General features: G+C 46.7%; 1 protein-coding gene across 1 annotated transcript in view; it reads left to right on the top strand.

Annotated features, from left to right (window-relative positions):
- Nucleotides 1-18,770, top strand: part of ULK4 (unc-51 like kinase 4) — a 1,855,260-nt gene that overhangs the window by 1,130,902 nt on the left and 705,588 nt on the right. The window contains exon 32 of the mRNA XM_086941729.1: nucleotides 7,170-7,275. Coding sequence (XP_086797855.1) covers nucleotides 7,170-7,275 — 106 coding nt within the window. The remainder of the gene's footprint in view (nucleotides 1-7,169; nucleotides 7,276-18,770) is intronic.

Below are 18,770 nucleotides of genomic sequence, written 5' to 3'. Positions count from 1 at the left end.
AGCAGAATAATGTATCTCGACTCCAGCCTTCTCAAGGACAATTGCTTATCCCCTCCCCTTTGATTTTTTTGGTACATTGTCCATGTCAAAGTACGTGAGGTCTTGGGCCTTTCCTGAATGACATGAATTAATATGCCGAGCTACCGGATAGGCCTGGTCATCATGGGTTATGGCCCTCAAGTGTTGCAATATGCGTATGTGCACTGGGTGTATGGTGCTTCCTACGTAAAGTTTATTACAGGTACATTACAATATGTATACTGCAATGTCAGTTTTGCAATTGAAACGTCCGCAAATAATGTACGTGTTTGTCTGAATGGCATTTCCACTGATTTTGTATTCATGCCATGCTTACAGGCTTTGCACCTACTACATTTGGCAAATCCTTTCGGTGTTTGTAACCAATTAAGTGGTTTTGCTACAGCTGGTGCATTTTGCACCAGTTATTGGCGCATGGACATTGCTCTTCAGAAACTGATCGAGGGTACTTTAGGACAGGTAGGGCCCAATACCGGATCATTCCGGACTGAATTACAGTGTTTGTAGAGTATTTGCCTGAGTCTGGTGTGGTATGCATGGAACCCAGTGATAAGTCTCGGTGTATCAGTTGCCTCTGTTTTTTTCTCTTTCCTGTTTTAAAGAGTAGGTCTTTTCTTGTTACTTTTTTGCTCCTACTCCTAGCTTTAGTCAGATTTTCTGACGTATATCCTCTTTTTTCTAATCTGTCAACAAGTTTTTTTGTTGATTTGTCTAGTCCCTCCTCTGTGCTGCAGTTTTGCCTCATCCTGAGGCATTCTGCATATGGTATTCCTTCTTTGACACTGTGGGGGTGAAAACTGCCCGCATGCAGAATTGCATTCCCGGCAGTGAGTTTTCTGTATGTTCTCGACTGTGGTGATTATGCTCAATATACAGCTCTATGTCTAAGAACTGTATGGTGGTCTTACTAGTGTGGCTGGTGAATGACAAACTTAAACTGTTGTTGTTTAGTTCCTTACAAAACATTTCTGCACTTTCCAAAGTTCCCTGCCACAACATGAAAATATCATCAATGTAACAGACATACAGTGCCACATTTTCTTTCATGACACTCTCATGCTCTACCATGAGTACTTGATCCTCCCACCAGCCCATACGCAAATATATGTATATATTTTTGATGGATACATCTGCCTGTGGATTCCTCACTTTTTAAATACCCCTTGTGCCAGCATTCCGTGGACATTCTTTTCCTAGCTCTCCCACGTCGATGAGGACGTCATAATAGCACTGCTCCATATGACGTAATCGGAGCCATAATTAGACCCTGTCAGTGTGCTGACGTCCGTTCCCTTTTTTCCGCCCCGTCGACGCGTAACGTTTTTTTCTGGGACTTTTCATTTTCTTGGTGATTACTTTGTTTCTTAGAGTATTTCGAGAAATGGCTATTTCTAAGAAGTCTGGATTCAAGCCCTGCAGGGAATGTAGGGGTCATATGTCGATGTCATTCCAGCCTCCGCAGAGAATTCTTGACATTCAGGAGATGATTTCTTTGTTTCACGATGGAGCGGTTGTTCTAGTCCTGAAGGTACTAACCCTACTTCATCTGTTCTCTTCCTGCATACTGTTGGTCGGTCATGCATGCTGGTGCATGAGGGCACTCCAGTGGTGCCTCCGCCGGCAGTGGTATCAACACAATAGAGATCTTCAGGAGAAGGTCAGAATCTCCAGAGATGCTGCAGTGGAGCTGACTTGGTGGAGTGTGCAGGGCAACCTGTCTCAAGGAAGGCCATTTCAGCCTCCTCCACTGGTGGCCACAGTGATCACGGATGCCTCCACTTTAGGGTGGGGTGCTCATCTGGGGGATCTGGAGGTCAAAGGTCTTTGGTCTCCAGAGGAAAGGTTGCTTCACATCAACCTTCTGGAATTGCGGGTGATACATTTGGAACTAAAGGCTTTCCTTCCTTCCCTTCGCGGTCAGTTGGTTCAGGTCCTGACGGACAACACTACAGCGATGTGGTACATCAACAAACAAGGAGGGGTAGGGTCATATTGTCTCTGCCGAGAGGCTCTATGACTCTGATCCTAGGCTAAAGACCATCAGATTTGTGTGTTGCGAATCATCTAGCCGGTGTGCTGAATGTTTGTGCAGACAGTCTCAGTCGGCTTTACTCGGCCGATCACGAGTGGAGGCTTCATCCCGAGGTGGTTCACCACATCTTCGAGATGTGGGGGTTTCCTCAGTTGGACCGGTTTGCCTCTCACGAGAACATGCACTGCACGTTGTTCTGCAGTCTCCAGTATCCGATGAAGGGAGCACTGAGGGACGCGTTTCAATTAGATTAGAGCTCACAACTCCTTTACGCGTTTCCTCCCATACACTTGATTCCTCGAGTTCTGAGGAAGATTCGCCAAGACCAGGCCCAAGTCATATTAATCGCCCCGGATTGGCTAAGAAGGGTGTGGTACACAGATCTACTTCACCTCTCATCACAACCTCCGCTCCATCTCCGTTTCATGGCAGACCTCCTCTTGCAATCGCAGGGGCCAGTTCTACCCCCCCCCCCCCCACTTCCAGAGCCTGCGCCTTCATGCCTGGAGATTGAACGGGGTCACCTGAGTTCTTTCCCTGTCCCACCTGATGTGATGGATGTTCATTTATCATCTAGGAGACACTCCACCAAATCTGTGTATTCTTCCAGGTGGTCTAAATTTGTGAAATTAAGTGGCGAGAGGTCCATTGATCCTTTAAAGGAGCGTTTGTCTGATGTGCTAAGTTTTTCTCTTTCCTTGGCCCAGCAGGGTTGTGCTGTGTCTACAGTTAAAGGTTATTTGTCGGCTTTGTCTGCTTTTATTTGTTTGCCGGATCAGCCGTCTTTATTCAATTCTCCTGTAGTTATGAGGTTCATTAATTGGAAACAACTTAATAATGGGTCTTACTGCACGGCAGAACACTTTGCTGAAGATTGCCGGCAGTTTATAACATGCAGTAAGACCCATTATTAAGTTGTTTCCAATTAATTGTACTCAACAAAGTTAAAGTCTTTTGTTTATGTTTATGACCACTTTTACGATATTTAGCCAATGAGTTGCTAGCATTATTTCAGGTGATCAAGCCATCGTTATGGCGAAACGCGTTGTGGATTAATCAGCACTATCTTGGATTTGGCGACTACGTCTGTTTCCTGAGAGCGTGTAATAGTGAACTTTTGTGATACGATATTATTGGATTGTCAGTTTGACTCCGCGGACGTACACGCCACCTTTCTCGGGTCGTGAGCGGTCCGGAAGGAGTAACTTGCTCATATATATATCAAGAGCATATATGACAAATTGTGTTTTACAGTTAATCAATTGTTGAATCTTCCAAGTTTTTTTATTTGCCATTTTTATTTCCTTAGTAGTTTTCGCTATGCAACAAACTTTGCATCCAGAACATTTATAGATTTCTGTAGGTCTGCGCCATACCTCTGGTTTCTTTTGTTCTTGAAAGTGACTGAAGATAAGTTTGTCTTTTAGATTTTTTTGCCCTGCGATAAGTCACATTTGGATGATCTCCTACGATTTCTGCCACTTTGGGGTCCATATGTAGAATATGCCAATTTTTTCGCAGTATTTTAACGATGGCTTGATTGGTTGTTGAGTGTGTGGTGATGAAACAAATTTTCTCTTGTTCCTCATCATCTGGTTTAAGTTTGTCTCTGAGCAAATCAGTTCTTTTTATACTGGAGGAGCGAGTCAAGGCTGTCTGAATCCATGCTGGATTGTATTTCCTTTTTTCAAATCTTGTTTTGGCTAGGTTTTTGTGTTTGTGCCAATCCTCTTCGTTAGAACAAATCCTTTTTATGCGGAGAAATTCTCCATATGGAATGTTTTGTATCAGGTTTGGTTGATGAAAGCTCTGGGCGTGTAGCACTGCATTTGTTGCGGTGCTCTTGCGATGTAGAGTTGTGTGTAAAACATTGTCCTTTACGAAGATTTCTGTATCCAAAAATACAACCCTTGTGTCACTGATTGTGTACGTGAAGGTTAACCCAAAATCGGAGTTGTTAAGAGTTTCGAAATAGCTTTCAAATTCTTCATTTGTTCCCTCCCATATCAGCAACAGATCGTCTATATATCTTAACCATGCTATGGTTTTTTGTACCGCTTCATCATTTTCTGATCTCCATGCCCATGTTTTCTCCCATTGTCCCATTGTGAGGCATGCATACGAAGGGCTAAAAGAAAAGCCCATCGTGTGCCTTTTGATTGACGATAGATTTCTTTACCAAATAAAAAGATGTTTTGCTCAAGGCACATTGAGATCATCTCCATAAGCATGTTGTTGTGATCCATAAATTGTATGCTTCTATCCATAAGGAAAGATTTGCAGGCTGCCAAGCCAATGTGATTTTGAATGTTCGAATATAAAGAAACCACATCCATCGTTATTAGTTTATATGAGGGTTGCCATGGAGTGTCCTGTAGCCTTCTTAGCATGTCCCCTGTATCTTTTATATAGGAGGTTAGACCTTTGACATATGGTAGTAAGAATACATCGATATAGTTGGAAATGGTTCTAATAATGCTCCTTTTGCTGAGATTATAGGTCTTCCTGGTGGTCTAGTGGGATGTTTATGAATCTTCGGTAAGAAATATATTGTGGCCATTTTGGGATGTTTTGTTTGGAGGTATTTGTACTCATCATTGTCAATTAGTTTTTGGTTGAACCACGTCTCCAATTTTTTGTCTAGCTCTTCTTTCAATTTTGGGAGTGGGTTGGTTTTTAACTTTTCATAATATTCCTTGTTTTGTAATTGTGAATGAGCTTCTCGCATGCATGCCTCCTTGTCTAGAACAACGACATTGCCCCCCTTATCAGCAATCTTTATTTCAATAGTGTCATCTTTGCAAAGTGAATTAAGGGCTTGACGTTCCTGTTTGGTTAGATTATCATTGGCGGGCGGAGCTTTAAGTTGGTACAAATCCTTAACCACACATTCTTTGAAAAAATCTATTTTATTCCCTGGTGGTAATTGAGGGTAGAATTTGGATTGTGGCTTAATTTTGGAGATTCCCGCTCCCAGTTGTACACAATATGTTTGTACTTGTCCGCCCCCTTCTCGCGGGGTCTGGCTTAATTCCATCAAGTTAACAAAATGTTCAGCATCCTGTTTTGGAGTTTGCAACGTCGGTTGGGTTATGCTTCTTCTGTAATTCGCCATGTCTGGTTTATCAATGAATAGTTTAGCAAGTTTGATTTTTCTCACGAATTTGTAAACATCTATTCGTGTTTCAGCCAAATTCATGCCACTGGTAGGACAGAAATTCATGCCCCGTTTGAGGACCTGTAGTTCCAATTCACTTAATTGTTTAGAAGATAAATTGATTTCTTGCACCATCAAAACACCGCAGGAACCCCTTTGGAATAGCTTTACTAGTTGGAGAGCGTCACCTTGAAACCCTGCTGGCAAGGTTTTGGAAATAAAAGGAGTTCAATATCGAGTTCATGTGTGGCTGATTCCAAAAGGGTTCCTGCGGTGTTTTGATGTTTAAGACGGCCGTCCCGGTCGTGGAATCAGCCCGCTGCTGAGGTGGAGCCAGCCCTTTCACACTGGGAGGACAATGGACACGAACGTTAGGGGGCTTTGCAGGGATAGCCTCTTTAACACTCCTTCCTGATCTACAAAGCAAGGCAGGCTGACGAGGGAGATTAGCCTTCATACCCACTAGGGAAAACATTTGCATCCATTTCGCTGTGAACGCTCCTAACTGTCAATTAAGCACTACAGATCCCAGAAATGCGAGTGATTGCAGACGCCCAGAAGGGCGGGGACTGAATACATATGGGCAGTACTCCAGCCCCTGATGACACTTGGCCACTGACGAAGAGAGCTTTTCGCTCTTGAAATGCATTTGGCAGCTTTACTAGTTGGAGAGCGTCACCTTGAAACCCTGCTGGCAAGGTTTTGGAAATAAAAGGAGTTCAATATCGAGTTCGTGTGTGGCTGATTCCAAAAGGGTTCCTGCGGTGTTTTGATATATATATATATATATATATATATATATATGTATATATATATATATATATATATATATATATGTGTATATATATATATATATATATTATATATATATCTCCAAGAATTTGCTTCAAAGCAACAGGCGCACTCGGGAATTCTTTGCAGTAAGGAAGTTTATTTCCGGCTACGCGTTTTGACAATCTTATGTCTTGATCACACATGAAAACAAACTGGTTCAAAAGGCATGTTATACAGAAGCATAAACACAAACGAGGTAGTCAGAGTGCCTAACGTGTAAGTCATGTGACATTTTATTACACTGCATCGGCCATCTTGGAACAGAGTTATATGTCATCAAACCCTATGATTTACCATATACCATTAAGTAACGATATATGGTAACAAAATATTCTGCTTAAATACAGCTGATAATTCAATAAATGAGTGAATGCCAATGCAATCAGAGTATAAGTTGCTAAAAAACATGCTAAAAAGCATTCCACTCACTATGAAGGTAGAGGATCTACAGGTTTACGTAGGGCTAGTGCCCTATACAATCACATCGATGCAATTGTCCTAACTTGTAAGTGCAACAAAAAGAACAGCTATGTTGATATAATAGCCCAAGGAGGGCGCGATAGGGAAAATTGTGCTGTCGCCAGAAAGTATCTCGTGACCATTCCCTCATGCAAAGATCTAGGTGAAAGGCGGTCTAGTGCCCCTAGAAAATTACATCTAATTAAACACGTACTAGTAAATAAAAATCATCATGTATCATGCCTCTCAAACACAGAATACAGTGCAAATTAATATGGTAAGGTGAATATCTACTTTCATACAGGTGCTTGTGTCTTTCATCCAGATGACAGGAAAGGTCCAAGGACCGTGAAATGAAGTGAAACGTGAAATGAAGTGTTTTAACCTAGGATCAGCATTTCGGACCATGAAAACTAGACAATCTTAAGCAAATACAACAAACTTTCCTTTGTTTATCATCAATAAATTGCAAGTGACTGAAGTAGAGAAAATTTACTTTTAATAAAGTAACACCTGTAGGAGTTGATCCTGTCATAAATTGAACAGTTCATTATTTTAATTCCAGAGTAACTCAAATTGACTTTGTAATGTGTAATCATTGTTCTGGTAAATGAGTATATGCTGATTGATTGTATTTTTTCTCACCAGGAACACCAAGACAATGTGCTGGGTAATGCCATGCAAAGTGTCATAGCACTGGTGAATAATCTGATCAACCAGAAGGATGCAAATATGAAACTTCTTTACAGACATGGTAAGTATGTCTTTCGTCAAGTATATTTCTTCAGCCTATACAATCTGCCTATGCAATGGGAACATTTAAGAATAGGAAGTGTATTTATTTATCTCTTAAACCTTTTTCCTGTCGGCTGTACATATCAGTGTTTCAAAGTCCTTGAAAATCTACTACCCAACATAATAACTTGTGTTATAGAGCTTCCTTTTGTGCTATTCCTTGATCTGATAGAGACTTTTAGCAGCAGATTCCCTACGTTACAATATTCCCTAGGCATCAAACTGAATCCTAAAAATCTTGACACGTACCTCTAAGTTCCGGTTGGTGGCATTGATCTACTCTATGTTGGCATCATTCACGCCGAAAGTGACATGCACAGTATCTAAATATAGGCTCCACACCAGATTGCTGACATCAGTTCTTTTCTTTCTGCGCCATCAGCGCGAATCCGGAAGAGCTACCTAGGTCCTTTTTTGGACCGCTTGTTTGACCTTTTGTTGAAAATCTTTTTGTGCTACACTGCCAGTGTAAGGTCGATGTCCCCTAAAAAAAATTGTGGGATTCAGATCTTGTGGCTCCTGTCACAGGCAGATGTCTGTGACAGACACCCACTTGGTTTGCTTTTGGTACCTGGAGCGAGGCCACAACTCCAAGGCTGTCTGGCGATGAACCCCAAGGCGGTCCAGGAGCGTGCCCTGAAGCTCCGGGTCCCCTGACAACGGACGTTCTGCACCACTCAAGGTCCTGGTCGAGAGGAATGTTCCTGGGCCTGCTCTTGAAGTTTGGCCACATTAGTCCTCAAAATCTTCATCTGGTAAGTCTCACAAGAAAAGGAAATCTAAGAAACCGAAGTGCTCTTCGACTTCACTGCTCCAGTCCACGTCATCAGACAAGGCGTGGGAACGATGCCACAAATCCATGCCCAACTCCTATTTGTCAGCTGTGGAGCCTGAGACTGCATCCACTCTGCACCTCCCAAAATTTCCCTGAACCAGAGTGATTTCTGCCCAGTGAAAATCATTTTATGAAGCCATGCACTTTATATTTGGACAAGCCAACTCCTCCGGAGCCCGTTTTGAAAACATGGGTTCAGGAGGTGCTCCAACTGCATTCCCACGAGTGTGATTACTCTCTGCGCCAATTGGGCCCCTTGAATCCATTCCTGGATGCAGATGGGGTCAGATCACGATTATGTGACCATAACCAGAGTTTGTTCCAGTGGTGCCAACCCCATCGTAACACCCAACTCCAATAAAGAGCCAGACACTTGCCTAGTCTCTACTCCTAGTGTGGCTGCAGAGGACGTGGCTTTGTTTATCATGGTGGCGAGGAGGGTGGCTGAGGTCCTTGACATTACACTGCCCTCTGTTCAGTCAAAACAGACATCTTGACTGAGGTACTTCAACCAATGGTGGTCGCCACAAACAAAAGGTGGTAGGGCGGGTGAAAGGAATGCAGGAGGGTGAGCAAGGGAGGGAAAGCACAGGGGCATTCAGTGGGTGCGCAGGGGGTTGTTAGTAATAATATTTAATAAACTTACCTGAAGCCCCCAGCTTCCTCCCAATTTACGACTCCAGCAGCCCCTGGCATAGACTCCCATCCAATCCCCATACTGCAGAGCAGCGCGTGGATTGGCCTTAGTGGGATGGACAGACACTCCGCTCAGACCAGGGAGTCTGTGGGGTTTCTTCAGCCCGCTGTTCAATGCAACCGGGATAGAGAAACCTAGGTGCGCATGTGTGTTTGTCCGGCCTAACACATATGCACACTTAAGGAGTGCATATAGCAGTCCTCCTCCCTCCCATGCCTCTGCCCTCTCCTCCCTACAGTGCTGGCTCAGAGCTGGCAAATGAAAAATAAAACAATGCTAGAACATAGTTGTGGCACTTGAAGGAAGACAAGGCGAGGTATAGGGTCCAAACACAAATCATTGTTGATCCACAACTTATAACGTGCAGTCTCTTTCGCCTGATGTTTTGTCCTAGGGTTTTGGGAGCCTTGGTTGGTCCTTCCTGTCAAACTCAAGGGCGGGGGGAGGGGGGTGGGGGGGTCCCTCGGAATAAAAAACTGAGAGAGACTCTTTAGGACAACCTGTTCATAAGTGTGGGCATTTTGAGGGGTTATGGAGTTGGAGTTGAAAGAAAACGCCCGGTTTCACCACCTCCAGTGTCCCGCTTTACTTAAAGGTCCTGCGCTGACCTGTTTTCTGTTAAAGCCATGCACGCTGCTAGTGTTCCGCAAAGTACCTTCAACCCCCTCCCTTCTCCACCTCAGATACCCTAGCATCTGACAAGCCCTTGTGAAATAACCCCCTGAGGCGGCCCCCTACCTCAATGAGCCACGAGAAACGCGGCAGGAACACTTATGTTGCCGAGTTGTGTCCGGCTCCCTTCTTGGCTCTTTGGGACAAATCCTCAGTCCGTCCGTCCTACTACCTATCTCAGGGTTGATCCCATTGTGGATGCTCGTGGTCCTCCAGTAGTCCATGCTGGAGTACTCTTCTGTACTCGAGATGAGGTATTCCTGATGAGGGAAGCCAGATATGAAGTCCCTCGCTGGTCTTCGGGGCTTCTGATTGGCACATATGACCCTGTCATTTGGGACGGCTCAGATTCCAGGAAGTCGAGTCACTTAAAGGCGTCGTCCACCTTGCCCACAGCCACATCTAAGGGAGACTGGACATAGAGGAGAGGAGAGACGTAAGGGGGCAATGCACCTTCACTCACCTCCTCACCCTGGACCCAACCAGGCAAGTCGCGACACACCCCTTCCCCCAGACCGTCCCCGATCGGGGAACTGCGAAACCCGGGAAAGGAAGTCTGCATTCCTGTTCTCTGCACCCTTTCGATGCCGCACTTCGAAGGCAGAGGGCCGCAAAGACCGAAACCATCTCAAGACGCGGGGGTTGTTCCCCTTGTTGTGGCTCATCCACTGCAGGGTCGCATGGTCAGTGTGCAAGGTAAAAGGGGATCCCTCCAGATAATAGCATAATTTGTCCACTGCCCATTTGATTGCCAAACACTCCTTTTCGATTATAGGATACCTCTGTTCACGGGGGTACCGTTTCCCACTGATGAATACCACTATCTCATAAAGACCCTTCCATTATGACCTGGCCTTGGGTAGGGAGGATGGTAAAAGTACCAACACCCAGTTGTGTACATTAAGGTGACACCACTTCTTTCCCCTATCATAGGTCTGCTGACGAAGCTGTGCTTTCTCTAGGATAGCCTGCGCAAACTCCCATAGTTTGTGGATGCGAGACCTTAAGCCCTAGATGTAATCAAAAAGGGGTTTGCACTCGTCTGGTTTTTCTTGTTCCTAGTCCTCATTTGTCATTTCCAACAGGGTACGGGGTTGTCTCCCATAGAGGAGTTCAAAGGAGGAACATCCAAGACTGTTCTGTTTCTAACATCTGATGACAAAGAGGGCCAAGGGAAGAAGCATATCCCAGTCCTTACCCTCTACCGTCATCATCTTTTTCAATGTCAATTTGAGCATGTCATTGTACCTCTCACATAAGCCATCCATCTGGGGATGAGGTCTTGATGTGAGAGATATTCAGGGACTTACAGACTTGGCCCATCAAGCGAGAGACAAACGGGGGTGCATTGGTCGGTCAGGGTTTCCTCTGGAAACCCTATAAGGGAAAATAGCTCCAACTGTTTGTCACTTATGTTTGAGGTGGTTGGGGACCTTGGGGAAAAGGCTTCTGGATACCTGGTAATATAATCTATTATGACCAAGGCATATTGGTTTCCACTCTTGGACTTGGGGAGAGGTCCAGTAAGGTCCATTCTGACCTTTTCAAAGGGTTCTCCGATTATTGGGAGGGGCTGTAGTGGAACAGCCAGGGGTCTGCACGGGTTCTTCTTCTGGTATATCGCACACTCCTGGCAGTATTTGGTTATGTGAGCAAATATACCTGACCAATAAAAGTGCCCTAAAATGTTTTGGCTAGTTTTATGGGCTCTGCTGTATCCTGCTAGTACGTGGGAATGTGCAAAGAATAACACCTGATCTCGAAAACTCTGGGGTATCAGTAAATGAGGAGGATTAGAGGGCTTCTCCAATCTATATAGCAGGCCGTTCTTCACAATGAAGGAAGGATAAGAGTTGCTGGGAGAAGCGGGTTGGTAGCTTGTTGCCATGCAGCTTGGAGGGTGGGGTTGTGGGCCTATGCGTATCTGAATTTTTATTCACTAAGCCAGGGAGCTTGCGTGAGGAGGATAGAGGTCCCAGAAGGTTGTTCCTGAGGGAACTCTGGGTTGTCTAGCCCCAGTATCAACTTCTCAGGAAGGGTAGGTAACAGTCTCACTCTGACTTGTATGCTTTTTCCATCGGGCAACTGCACGGGCACCAGGGCTACAGGGTCGATTTTGATGTCCCCATGTATGCATCGTATAGGTACATGTTTGTTTTCTTGGATTTCTCCTTGACTCACTAGGGCCCTCTGTATAACCGACTGGCGGCAGCCTGAGTCTAATAAGGTTTTCACCTGGCCACCATTTACCGCTAGACTTACGTAAGAAAACAGAAGCCTAGTTCTTCCGAATAAAGGACAGATTTGGGGAGATAGCTGACGTTCATCAGTTCCTCACTGGTTTTCTTGTGAGGACAGTACCGGGCTATGTGTCCCCAATCTCCACAGTGGAAACACTGGGCTTTTCTTGAAGTTACGGGTATTGGTCTAGGGACACGAAACCTTGCTGGGTTGATTGCAGGTTTGGCAAGTTTTTTTCTGGTTTTACTGATCCTGTAGTGGAGCGTGAAGGCTTGTCATTTTCCCAGGGAAGGGATCTGGGCTGTACTCTGGAGTATGTGATTGTCATTTCCACAGCCTGTTCAACAGTGAACAGAGTATGCTGTCTTATCCAGCATTGGGTTGAAAAGGGTAGATACTCCATAGTTTTTTCTGGGTAGATCAGCAACATGGTGATTGGTGTTTTCTTGGGGTTTGAGCCATTTATCGGCTGCTGCCTTTAATTTAAAGAACAAGGTTTTCTGACTGTCCCCAGGTGACCCCCTTTCCTTCCTAAATCTCACTTGATAGGCCTCTGAGGCCATACCCAAGTGGTCAAATATTATTCCCAGGGGGAATTCCCTGAGGGATCAGCAACTTGATAGGCAGCTTTGGCCACCCCAGTTAACAAGGGAGCCAGAAAGAAAGGCCACTTCTGTCCTAGCCAGTCCGAAGCCTTAGCCGCTCTTTCGAAGTTCAGTAGGAAGGCGTCCGGGTTATCTCCTGGAGCATATTTCTGTAACACTATGTTGGGATGTTCCCTGACAAGTTGGTATGCGTAAAGCCACCCAGAACCTGACCTTCAGCGACCTTCTGGATGCATTCCACTTGATTGCTTAAACAGATCCCGGTCTGCCTGGGCGGCTGTCATCTGTCTTTCCAATGCCCATCCTAACTTCTCCTGTCCTCTGATTCGTTGGTATATCAAGATCTCCATAGTCTCCAAGTTGCTTCTCTATTGAGCAGGTGCCCGCATTCACCACCACGTGTGGCACTTGAAGCACTTGAAGGAAGACAAGAAGAGGTATTGGGGCCAAGCACAAATCTTTCTTGTTCCACAACTTCGAATATGCAGTCTCTTTCGCCGGATTGTCTGTCCTTTGGTGGGGTGAGCCTTGGTCCTTCCTTTCAAACTCCAGGGGGAGAGGAGGGGTGTTCCCTCAGAAAAAAAGAGAGAGACTCTTTAGGACAACCTGTCCATGAGTGTGGGCATTTAGAGGGATTAAGGAGTGAGTGTTGAATGAAAACACCTGGTTTCACTGCCACCAGTGGTCCCGCTTTACTTAAAGTTACTGCGCTGACCTGTTTCTGTTAAAGCCATGAACGCTGCTAGTGTTCCGCAAAGCACCTTCTACCCCCTCCCTTCTTCACCTCTCTCAGACGACCTAGCGTCAGACAAGCCATTGTGAAACAGCCCCCTGAGGTGGCCTTGTACCTCAGTGAGCCACGCTCCTCCAGGAACGCGGCTGGAACACTTGTGTTGCCGGGTTGGGTCCGGCTCCCTTCTTGGCTCTTCAGGATGAATCCTCGGTCGGACGTCACACGCTGGAGTCTTCCATGCTTAGCACGCGATGTTTACCTCCGTCTCACTACCGATCTCGGGGTTGGTCTTGTTGTGGATGCTCGTGCTCCTCTAGTCGTCCGTGCTGGAGTACTCCTCTGTACTCGCGATGACGTATTCCTGATGAGGGAAGCCGGATATGAAGTCCCTCGCGGGGTCTTCAGGGCTTCCAATTGGCCCATGTGACCCTGTAATGTTGGATGGCTCGGATTCCAGGAAGTCGAGTTGCTTAAAGGCGTCGTCCACCTCGCCCACAGCCACATCTAAGTGAGACTGGAAATAGAGGAGAGGAGAGACGTAAGGAGGGAATGCATCCTCACACTCCTCACCCTCAACCTGACCAAGCAAGTTGTGGAAATAGTTTTATTTTTCATTTGCTTGATCTGAGCTAGGCAGTGGGGCGACATTCCTCTGCCATTGCGGGGCGAGCCGCCACTGGCTTCAACCCGGGGTAGTCCCCATGGAACCTCTACTCCCCCTTAATAAAGCCCTTACTTATGTCCTCCTCGAGGCCTGGACCATGACCTGTACAGGCGCTCCTGTGAAGAGGAAAACTGCCCCCAGCCACTGGGGATCCGGCTTTCTTAACCCAGCACCCCACCGCAGAGAGCCTGGTAGTCCAGGCATCCATGTCCAAGGTTACCACACCACCGAATACGGCATCCAAGAGGCTGGACACCTTTGAGAAGAGGATTTTCTCTTTCACCATCCTCTCATTGCAGCCAGTGAACTCTGCAAACCTTTTGGGCCGATGTTCCCTCAAGGTTTTTTACTGTGTTGCTCAAGTGCTGCCTATGATCTCTGAGGAGGCCCAAGCCATCCTTCCCAGGCTTTTGCAATTAGCAGGGGTGCAGCAAGGTTTACATTATGCTGCAAAGTGACCATGACTGACTTGCTGGGTAGAGTGATTGCTTTGTCACTGGCACTTTCTCACCACAACTGGGTTTTTGGAGGTTATCCAGGCATCCTTAAGGACATCCCCCTTCGAGGACACTCACTTGTTTGGTGACATGGCATGTTCAGCGCTCAAGCACTTGAAGGACAGCAGGGCCACCAGCTGGTTCGTAGGACTCACGCCAGCCCCATTCTGTCTTTAACCCTCCCGTCGCAATGATAAGGGCTACTAGCCACGTCCATTTCTTTCCAGCCACCACGGCCAACAGGCTGTCCAGTCCTTATGTATGCAGCTCCCATACGTCACATGAGACCCAAGACCAGAGATCTGCCTGAGCTGCTACTCCCCAGTGAGCTTCAGCCTCCAAACCCCTTCAATATGCCTTCTTTCTCTCACAGGCAACTGGTCAGCAGCAGGATCAGGCACCACTTGCCAAGATGGCAGTCCATAACCTCATACAAATAGGTGCTCCAGATTGTTCAGTGGAGTTATGCCCTTCTATTCACGGTAATCACGCAACCCATGCCACCATACCCATATCGACTGGCGGAGAACCACCTCTACCTTCTGTGTCTGGAAGTGCAGGCTCTTCTGGCAAAATGAGCCATCGAGAGGGTGCCGACATTAGAAGGAGGTTGCGCTTGCTACTCCCACTACTTTCTGGTGTCGAAGGACAGAAGCTACATCCTTTTCTTGAACTGCACCCTGTAAACTACTTTTCCTGAAAGAGAAAAAAATCAGATGTTCATGTTGACTCAGTTTTTGTCTAACCTGGGCCCTGGAGACTGGAAGGTAGAACTGGAATTGAAGGCTACATATTTCTATATTCATGTTGTTCCATCCCACAAGCGTTACCTGCAGTTCTCTGTAGGCCGCGAGCACTTGTCTGTGCTCCCCTTTGGCCTTACCAGCGAACCTTGGGTGTTCACGAAGGTGATGGTGGTGTTTGCAGCCCACCTACACAGGTCAGGGATCCCAGTATTCCCCTACCTCCACAACTGTCCCCAAGCAGTCGTCACCTACCTTCAGACTACGGCGGGCCTCATGCATTCGCTGGGGTTTACTATATACATGTTAAATTCATACCTGAATCCCTCTCCTGCGCTCCATTTCATCAGGGCCATACTGGACACAGTGCAGTTCCGAACCTATCCTCCAGAGTGGCGAGTCCAGGATATTCAGGCTGTGATTCAGATATTTCAGCCTCTATCCTGGATTTCAGGGAGTCTGACACAGGCTCCTGAGCATCATGGCCTGTTGTAGCCTGCTCGTAAAGAATGCCCGCCGGCATACATGGGTTGTGCAGTAGGACCCAGTGCACGCAGCATCAGAAAAATCTTTACAACCTGGTCCAAATTTTGGAGGGAACTGCAAAAGACTGTAGTGGTGACTGATGAACCGTGATTCGGCCAACGGCAGACGCCTCTCCCTTCCAGATCTCATAGAGGTAACAGATGCGAACCTTCTGGGCTGAAGGGCCATCTGAGAGAGGTGGAGATCAGAGGACACTGGTCTCCTGTGGAGTCTCAGATCCACATATACCTGTTGGAGTTGAAAGTGATTCTCTTGGCATTGAAAGCTTCCTTCCTTCCATCAATTGATGCTGGTTCACAAGCTCATGGACAATGCCGCCGTCATGTGAAACTACAACAAACAGGGCGAGGCTTGGCGGGGTGTCAAGAGGTCCTGCATCTCTGGGCATGACTTGAACATCAGGACATTTTCCTGGTCGGGCCACACCTGCTGGGCTCTTTGAATGCCAGAGTGGACAAATTCAACCGTTGATGCCTTGCGGATCATGAATGGTGTCTCCATCTGTAGGTGGTGCAAGGTCTCTTTTGCAAATGAGGTGAACCTTGGTTAGATCTATTAGTCACCGCCAAGAATATGCAATGTCAGCACTTCTGCGCATTGATGTTTCCAAAGCGCCTCTAAATCGAAGATGCATTTATTCTTGAGTGGAGTGCTGGACTCCTGTATTGCTTTACAGTGATAATGTTCCTGCCCAGAGTACTCAAGAAGATCAGGAACAACCGGGCTCAAGTCATCCTTGTGGCACCGGACTAGGCACAGAGAGTATGGTATCCTGAACTCCAGAGCATGCGCACCGGTCCTCCGATCAGGCTGCCCCTTCAGGAGGCTCCACCTTCCTATGTGGAGATTAAGTTGCTGCACTTGACAGTTTTTGATCTCTCTTCAGAAGTTTATGAAATAATACTGGCAGCCAGGCATCCATCAACAAAGACCGGATACTACTGCTGTTGGGACAAGTTTATGGCTTGTTGCACAGACAAGCATGTTGATCTTCTCTCTGTACCTTTGTCCAAGGTATTGTATGTTTAATTAGCCTGTCAAGACTTTTTTTTGGGCCCAATTAAAGGATGTCTTTTGGCTTTCTTACTGTTGCCCAATCAGCCCTGCCTGTTCAATTCACCTTTTGTTTCTCGGTTTATAAAAGGACTTCAGCACGTTTCCCTCTTTTCGCTTCTTTATACCTGTTGGACCTAGATTACCCAAGTCTACATAAGGTAGCTTGGCACAGTAGTGGCTACAGCTAACTCAAGGCGTTGGCTAAGTACTTACACTTCCCACTCACAGTAACTCAGTGATGAACCACTAAAATAAAGACCCAACACCACTTTTTGGAAAAATACCGTTACCTTTTATAAAAATAATATGTCTCTTTGGATTCAAATCATACAGGATACAACATCAATTTCTTTCAGGAGTAAACATTACACTTTTGCTTTGAGAAATTACTTTTCACTCTTCCTGCTGTGGAAAAAGGGCAGTAAACCACATTCTTTTGTCAAAGATTCAGTAATGAAAAAAAAGGTAACTCTTTGGATGATTAAGAGAATCTCATTAGTTTCACACTAGGAAGGTTACTTTACAATAATACACAATGTCAACAATACTTCACCAATAAAACCTGCCAATTCATGGGTTATTTTATCACATTCAGGGCTATGCTCTCTATCCCCTTATCTACTATATCACAGTATGAATTTTAAGAGAGAGCTAAAATGGTCAGGGCACCTTGTTGGATGTTAGAACTGATAAGGTATCTTTTAACTTTTACACCCTAGTGCCCAGCACTTTCTTTCCACACCCCCACTCTCCTTACTGTCTTGGTGGCAGGTACGCCACTGTCCACAGGCCTTTAGATGGCACCCGCCTCCTGGGCTTCCCCAACCAGCTGCTTTCCTGTTGCTGGCGTGGGGGAAACCTTGTTGACCTTCTCAGCCCAAGCGCGCTTCTTCTTGTCAGCGCTGGACTAGTGGGCCTCTTTACAGCTCAGCGCGATGATTTACTAATTCAGCAGGACGCTAGGGGATGGCCGGTCAGTCTTCCTCCCAAGCGCTGGCTTCCCAGATAGCGCTCGAGCACGGGGGGAATGAATGTGGCTGATGCGGCGCTCCGGGAATCCCTTCCGGCGCCTCCTCAGCCAAGCCGACAGTCGCGCTGAATCTCCGGGCATGCGCGGAAGCGCTCGCTCTTCTTCCGCCTCTGCGCGCCTGCTCCCAGGAAGGACGCTGTTCTCCACGGAGACGCTGCTCTGTTTCTTCTGGGCCTGCCCGATCCTAGGCCCCTCCTGCCTCCACAGAAGCGTTTACACGCCAGTCATGCGCGGAAGCGCCTACCTCCTCGATTGACGCGGCCGGTGCCCCCGGGGTCCCGTCGCCGATCGGAGCAGCGTCGCTGCTTCTCCTCAGACACTTCTCACTCCGGCCTCACAGGAAGGATGTGCCCACACGGCGCCCTCGCTCCTCAGGTCGCCAGGGTGCCACAGACACCCGCCTTCACTCCAGCTGCTCCACAACACCGGTAAGCACAGCGCTGGGTGTGGGCAGTCAGGAATGCCCTCAGTTAAGGGTGTCCTGAGAGGATTCACTGGGGCTCCAAGATAGAAGGGTCTTCTTCCTCAAGTAACTTAAGGTTCTTCTCAGCAATTGTTGTTTTGAGAGAGGGATCTGTCAAGGGTTGAAGGGGGAACAATCCTCTGAAGAAACTGTCAGCCTCAGAGACAAACTAGCTGCTCTCAGTGTGTCCACCTCCTCTCACCACTGCCTCACTCCTCTACTCTGGGGTCAGCACAAAATGGCTGCTGGTCACTGGCCTTATATAGGGTGGCCTGAGACCTGCAGAAGTCTCTAGTTAATTCTAGAAAGTTCCCTAATGCTATCCTATGGACCTGTCCTCCAGTAGTGTCCGTTATGGCAGTTGGTGGACACCATTTTAGGTCTCTGGAGATCCCTAGATTTTCAAGGGGCTGACTAGGCCTCACAGGTTATGAGGGAAAAATGGCGTCATCGCCAAGGAACACCTAGCTCCCTGACAGCATTAAAAATTCCTGGCGGACATATGTAAAAATAAAAATAGAAACTCTGGGAGGCTAAGGGGGACAAAAATAAATCATAATGGTTAGAGTCTCCCCAGAAGCAGACAGGTCTAACACGCGTCCCCCCCAGCTGAAAGTGGGGAGAACTACCCAACCCCTTGGGAGTCCTCATCACTAAGGCGGAAATACCTGG

This window comes from Lissotriton vulgaris, chromosome 10 (genome assembly GCF_964263255.1).
Source record: "Lissotriton vulgaris chromosome 10, aLisVul1.2, whole genome shotgun sequence".
NCBI classification, from domain to species: Eukaryota; Metazoa; Chordata; class Amphibia; order Caudata; family Salamandridae; genus Lissotriton; species Lissotriton vulgaris.
Note: the sequence above shows the minus strand (reverse complement) of the source record. Positions and strands in the feature narration are given on the sequence as shown.